Here is a 7,063-nt window from a genome sequence, read left to right on the forward strand (position 1 = left end):
CTGAGACGCGCGCTCCCGGGCCGCCCAAGTCGGGCCGCCTCCGCTTGTGCCTCTCGCCCGGCTTCTGGGCTTGGGCTTTCTGGACCTTTCGGCGAAGAAATCCGCCACCAGCAGCCGCACCCACCCGGGGCAGGAGGAAAGGCAGGAGGCGCTCTCGAAGCCGGTGGACTGTGGTATAAGTGCCCGGTATCCAGCCCCAGGCCCCGCACACAGTAGGACCCTCTGGACCCCGGATGGATGGACAGAGGGATGGGTGGATGGTTGGAAGGATGGAGTGGCGAAAGCCTGGGCTCACACCAGGCGGGCACGCGGTGTTGGAGGAGGAGCAGCCGCAACAATAATAGTAGCAGCAGCAACGTAGGAATCAGGGCGTTTGCTCCCTCTGCTTGTACATTTACACCTTCGCTGCTTTCCATTGAAACGACGCCGGCGATTGCAGGACGCGGTGGACCAGCGCTCCCTGCTCCTGGAGGCTTTTGTTCTGAGGCGCCCGGACCCTGTTCATCTCTGGTAAACAAGTGCAGCCGCCCTGACCACTCTGATCCTCTCCGGGATCCCCAAAGTCTTCTCAAAGCAAAAATTAGGGCAGGGAGGCGGGGGTGGCGAGTGGAGGGCTGGTAGGGGGAGATACCCCCCTTTTGTATTACAAAATGCTACCTGTTGAGCAGCCAGATAAAAGGCGCCAGCGTTTAATGCGTACTGAACCCCCCGTCAGAGTTACAGCATCAGAGCTGAAAGGCAGGATTTGGTCCTAACCAAGTTCCTTTCACTATTAATTCCTTGGTAAACAATTATGGCACGATCCACGTCAGTGCTCTGAGACTGGGGCGGGGCAGGATGAGAAAGGGATGCTCGGCAGTCATTAATCCAGTGTCTCCGGGGCTTTCTGACCCAGAGAAACGCCTATTTTAAGTAGATCTCATTTCAAAAATGCTATAATCAGCTACTCACGGGTTATGACTGAGGTTGTTTTCCATCAGCCTTCTCGTCGATCCCTTTTCCCAATATTAAAAATACACTTTAAAAATGTTTTTCTTGTTGTGCTTAAGGGGCTTCTTTACCACCACTCCACTCCCATAATTTCTGCAAGGCCAATGTAATCACAATAATGTCTCAGATTCAGTAATCAAATGTTAGGACAATGGAAGGCAGGGGAGAGAAAGGCTGTATGACCAGCACCGTGCCTGAAGAGTGAATGTTCAACAAACATCTCATGGATGACAAATACGGAGCTCACTTTGAGAGCGAAACCATTCTGCCTCTTCTTTCAGAGAAAGGTTTTAGAGTTTTCCCAATTAATAGCATGTGTATTAATAGAGTATTGCTGTTCAGTCACCAAGTCCTGCCTGACTGTTTGCCACTCCAAGGACTGCAGCATACCAGGGTCCCCTGTCCTTCACTATCTCCGGAGTTTGCTCAGACTCATGTCCATTGAGTTGGTGATGCCACCCAACCATCTCATCCTCTGCTGCCCTCTTCTCCTGCCTTCAATCTTTCCCAGCATTAGGGTCTTTTCCAATGAGTTGGCTCTTCGCATCAGGTGGCCAAAGTATCGGAGCTTCAGCTTCAGCATCAGTCCTTCCAGTGAATATTTAGGGTTGATTTTCTTTAGGATTGACTGGTTTGCTCTCCTTGCTGTCCAAGGGACTCTTAACTTTCTTTAAATTTTTGGCTAATTAGCTCTGTATGAAAATGTAGAAATTACTTTCTTATAATGTAAGGCAAATGTCAGAGACAGTTCATCAAAGTGCCTTTATGGAATTAAAAAAAAAAAGCTAGCTAATTCTTCCATACATGGTGGAAGACATTTACAATGAAATAGAGATTTTCTTTCCTTTTAATTATCCTCTTGGGGTGGAGGTCAGGAAAGGGGTGAAGAAGAGAGAAAATCCAAGCCCGTTAAATCTTTTTCAAGCCTGATGCCTGGGTTTGATTCAAGCTCACTGCTAACTCCATTAGCTGGGATGCATGCCAAAGAGAAGTCCAGATCCTACCCTTCCTGGGCTTCATAACTGGTGTTTGAACTACAGGTCCTGTTCTCTGAAATGGCCTTGTTTAAAAAGGAATAAACCCAGAAATCTCTTTATGTAGGACAGATGAGTACCCAAAACAATAGACTGCCCTCATATGAGACAGAAATGCAGAAAACACCTAGCTGAAAGCACAGTCCAGCACTGAAGACTCTCTACTGATTATCTCGAACTCTATTTCTTATCTGCCTGTGGGACCTCCCTGAGCACTACATTTCAGCTGCCTTCATCCGGATGGGGGTTTCTCACCTCTGCACCTTTGCCTCTGGCATGAACTTGCCCAGTCAGCTGCCCCAACCCCATTTCTAACCAACACAGACTTTGCTTCCCCATGAAGCCCTCCACCATCACTGAGCTGCAAGAGGCTAATCGCTCTTCCTTCTTTCTTATTCCATATCCCTCGTTCTTCTTAAGTCCTATATTGTTGTTGTTTTTTAGTCACTAAGTCATGTCCGACTCTTTTGTGACCCCATGGACTGTAGCCCACCAGGCTACTCTGTCCATGGGATTCTCCAGGCAAGAATACTGGAGTGGGTTGCCATTTCCTTCTCCAGAGGATCTTTCCAACCCAGGGATTGAACCTGTGTCTCCTGTACTGGAAGGTGTATTCTTTACCACTGAGCCACTGGGGAAGCCCCCCAAAGTCCTATGTTACTTCCTACTGAATGTCTTGCTTCTCTTTTAGACTCTTTGCAAATGGGAGCTCCCTTATTTTATATTATATTGATATTTGCCCTAGAGCATCTAGCACAGTGCCTGAGACATGGCCATTTCTCGGTATGTATTTATTGCATAAGTGAAAGCAATTGTTCATGGATTCTCAAATGAGTGGAGTTTCACTGCTCCAGACAGCAAGATCCCCCTCTGTCCTGGGGGAAGACATTTCTAACAGCTTTCTAAAGCGTTGGTTGCCTATGGGTGGTCAACAAATATAATTGTCTTGTCAGAGTCGGACAATTCTCTAACTTTGATGTATTAACCCTTAAAAAAAAATTTTACCAACGACAGTGGGCTGGAAAGCCGTGAAAAGCTTTCTCAGTTGACTTGTACCAGCTGCTTCCTTCCTCCCTGTCTCCTTCTCCATCTCCTCCCACCATATGGCTGGGAGACGGTCTGTGTGCTCCCATAGAACACCAGCTAGGAGACCCAGCTGGAAGCAGTCAAAGACAATTAGAAGTAATCAGGCTGGCATGGCCAGGAAATGAAAGTTGGCTGGAGGGAGTTAGGCTGGCAGAGCCGGCTGGTGACTGGAGAGGGAAAGCGAAGACAGCAGGCACGAAGAAACTTTGCCTGGAAGACAATTCTCTGAGCACTACCCCTTGATTCTCCCCAAAGAAAGCTGTCGGTTAATCAGAGGCAGGACTCGAACTCATGGTCCCCAGAGTTCATGTCCACCGTGATCTTGTCACAGCACAGAGGCTGAGGAAGGCGGGGTCCCCTCCGCTGGGGTGGGGAGGCAACTTCGGCTGGCTCTGGAGAGCGGACCGCGTGCGGCACCTAGCAGTGAACTCCTTGTCTGAAAGTGAGTCGTGACTCACTGTCTCCCCGTGCCCCAGTCTCCTCCATCTATAAAACTGGGGTATTGAGGAAGCGTGAGGATTCAGCGAGATGATGCACACAGAGCATTCAGCCCAGAGCCTGGCACTGAGAAGCACCTGGTAAATTTTAGCTCTCACCCCTTCAGTCAATACTGGCATCATCACCACACTTGGAGAAGTCACTCCAGAATGCCACACACACAACTGCCCTTATCACAGAGGAAGCCAAAGCATTTCCTCCAGTTTGGATCACTTCCCTAAGTCCAGAGTCCTGTGACCAACCACCTTCTTCTCCACCAGGCTGTCTGAAAGGATCTCGGACTTACACTGGGCTCAGTGCACACACACACACACACCACCCTACTCCTATCCTAGGGCTTCACCCAAATTCGCCCCAAAATTTAAGAGTCATCCTCTGCTTTCTCTCCTTCCTGGGTCTCATATCCAGTCCCTCAGCAAATGTCAGTTCCGTTCAGTTCAGTCACTCAGTCGTGTCCAACTCTTTGTGACCCCATGGACTGCAGCACGCCAGGCCTCCCTGCTGCTGCTGCTAAGTCACTTCAGTCCTCCCTGTCCATCACCAATTCCCAGAGTTGACTCAAACTCATATCCATTGAGTCGGTGATGCCATCCAACCATCTCATCCTGTTGTCCCTTTCTCCTCCCAAATTCAATCTTTCCCAGCATCAGGGTCTTTTTTAGTGAGTCACTTCTTCGCATCAGGTGGCCAAAGTATTGGAGCTTCAGGTTCAGCATCAGTCCTTCCAATGAATATTCAGGACTGATTTCCTTTAGGATGGACTGGTTGGATCTCCTTTCAGTCCAAGGGACTCTCGAGAGTCTTCTCCAACACCACAGTTCAAAAGCATCAATTCTTCGGTGCTCAGCTTTCTTTATAGTCCAACTCTCACATCCATACATGACTACTATGGTTTTTCCAGTAGTCATGTATGGATGTGAGAGCTGGACTATACAAATGTCATGGGTTTTATTTTCACAACCCACCCACGTTTGACCAGAGCTCATCACCTTCACCTCTGTCACCCTCTTCAAGCTAGCCACCAGGCTCTCTCTCATCCTAATCCATGTCTTAAAGGAAGTCAGCCCTGAGTACTCATTGGAAGGACTGATGCTGAAGCTGAAGTTCTAATACTTTGGCCACCAGATGCAAAGAGCCGACTCATTGGAAAAGACCCTGATGCTGGAAAAGACGAAGGGCAAAAGGAGAAGGGGACTGCAAACCATGAAATGGTTAGATAGCATCACCATGGACTCCATGGACATGAGTGTGAGCAAACCCAGGAGACAGTGAAGGACAGGGGAGCCTTGCATGCTGCAGTCCAAGGGGTCACAAAGAATTGGACACAACTTAGCGCTGAACAATAACAACAGTTTAAGGTTTGGTCCCTTCCTCCAAATTCCAGAGGGAGGCTATTGAGAAGGAATGCAAGTTAAAGTGTTTTCTAGAAAGAGGCCCTCTCACCTCCTCCTCCACCGACCATTTCTCCTTGCTTGCGTTTCTCATTGTCGGTCAACACCAACAACATCCTCACCAGCAACGTCCCTGTGGACCACGAAGCCCTTCCCCTTCTGTGACCCCTCCCATTACTTCTCCGACCTCACCTCCCCTTTTCACTCCAGTGAAGCCACACCAGGCTGCCTGTTGCTCCCACACGTACCAGGCTTACTCCTGCAGCGGGCCCTTTAACTTATGCATTCCCTAAAAAAACTTCCTCCCAAATACCTGCTTCTTCGGGTCTTGGTTCAAATGTCACCCCCTCTGTGAGCCTGGGTCTGACCCCTTCGTTTACAATGCAGACCTCCCCCAGACTCTCACCTCCCCAACTCCCTCTTCCCGTTCTCTGCTTGATTTTCCTTCCTGGCACTTAACACCACCGACAAATCATGCATTTTCCTTATTTACTTTGTTTACTCTGTCTCCTTTCCTAGAATGGAGGCTCCATGAGGGCTGGGACTTTAGTTCAGGGCTCTCCGCCTGGAGCCAGGCGTACAGGAAGTACTCAATACACATCTGTCCTGATTGAATGAATTTGTAATTCACAGGTTCTCCCACAGCCAAAGAGGGGACCGTGATACACGAGAAAGCAGAAAAAAAGAAACACAGCGAAACTGAGTTCCGCTAGAGAAAGCATACATCATCAAGACAGATTTGAAAGAAAAAAAAAAGAATCAATAACCATGCCACAAAGATAAACCTCTGAGCAAGCTCATTTGTAGTGTGTCAGGAAGGGAAAGGCTATTATTAGCACTAAGGTTGGAAATTGATGACCTCCATTATGGGTGCTAACCCTTGTCTGGTTCTTGCTGGGGACTGGGCGGCACCCGGCAGCATCCTCGGGTCTGCAGTGACCCCTGAGTGAGCACACAAAGTGGAGCAGCTCTAGAATGTGAGTGCTAGGCAGAGGGTCAGAAAGGAAGGACACTGGAGAACTGAGTCCACTCATCCGTCGCAGGTCGGGCACACAGGCAGGCTGACTGCACAAGCCTGCCCTGGGCGGTCCAGTGGCCGGACTCAGACAAACGAGAGTCAGGCGCCGCCTGCCGGCGACTGGGCTCTGATTTCCCTCCACTCAACTGCCCAAGGAGCCACAGACAGAATACCAGTCTGGAAACCAGAATCGACCCTCACCTGCCCGTTCGGTGACCCTGAGTAGGGCATCTACTATCTCTGACTTCACTTCTGCTGCTGCTAAGTCACTTCAGTCGTGTCCGACTCTGTGCGACCCCATAGACGGCAGCCCACCAGGCTCTGCTGTCCCTGGGATTCTCCAGGCAAGAACACTGGAGTGGGTTGCCATTTCCTTCTCCAATGCATGAAAGTGAAAAGTGAAAGTGAAGTCGCTCAGTTGTGTCTGACTCTTAGCGACCTCATGGACTGCAGCCTACCAGGCTCCTCCATCCATGGGAGTTTCCAGGCAAGAGTACTGGAGTGGGGTGCCATTGCCTTCTCCAGATAAAATGAAGCAAATTGGCGTGAATGTGCCTCTCTTAAATGGAAGCTACTTTGGTCATTGGTGTCTTAAGCCAAAACGCAAAGTGTCTGGGGCATACATTCTCGTGGTTGTTCAGTCTCTAAGTCAGGTCTGACTCTCTGGCGATCCTGTGGACTGTAGCCCGCCAGGTTCTTCTGTCCATGGGATTCTCCAGGCAAGAATACTGGAGTGGTTTGCCATTTCCTTCTCTAGGGAAACTTCCAGACCCAGGGATCAAATCCAAGTCTCCTGAATTGGCAGGCAGATTCTTTACCACTAAGCCACCGGGGAAGCCCTGGGTATACATTGTATGTATTAGCCACTCAGTCGTGTCCAACACTTTGTGACTCCATGGACAACTCCATGGTTGCCATTCCCTTCTCAAGGGGATCTTCCCAACCCAGGAATCGAACCTGGGTCTCCTACATTGCAGGCAGATTCTTTACCATCTGAGCCACCAGGGATATACTTTCGAAAACAATAAATTTAAAATAAAATGGAA

The 7,063-nt window shown here is 49.3% G+C and overlaps 1 protein-coding gene across 1 annotated transcript in view; it reads right to left on the reverse strand.

Moving 5' to 3' along the window:
* HUNK (hormonally up-regulated Neu-associated kinase) overlaps positions 1–5,115 on the reverse strand; it is a 137,473-nt gene extending 132,358 nt beyond the window's left edge. Inside the window, exon 1 of the mRNA XM_010862334.1 lies at positions 5,052–5,115. Coding sequence (XP_010860636.1) covers positions 5,052–5,115 — 64 coding nt within the window. The remainder of the gene's footprint in view (positions 1–5,051) is intronic.
* Between the last annotated feature and the right edge of the window lie 1,948 nt (positions 5,116–7,063).

The sequence above is a fragment of the Bison bison genome, unplaced genomic scaffold, assembly GCF_000754665.1.
Source record: "Bison bison bison isolate TAMUID 2011002044 unplaced genomic scaffold, Bison_UMD1.0 scf7180017864481, whole genome shotgun sequence".
In the NCBI taxonomy this organism is placed as follows: Eukaryota; Metazoa; Chordata; class Mammalia; order Artiodactyla; family Bovidae; genus Bison; species Bison bison.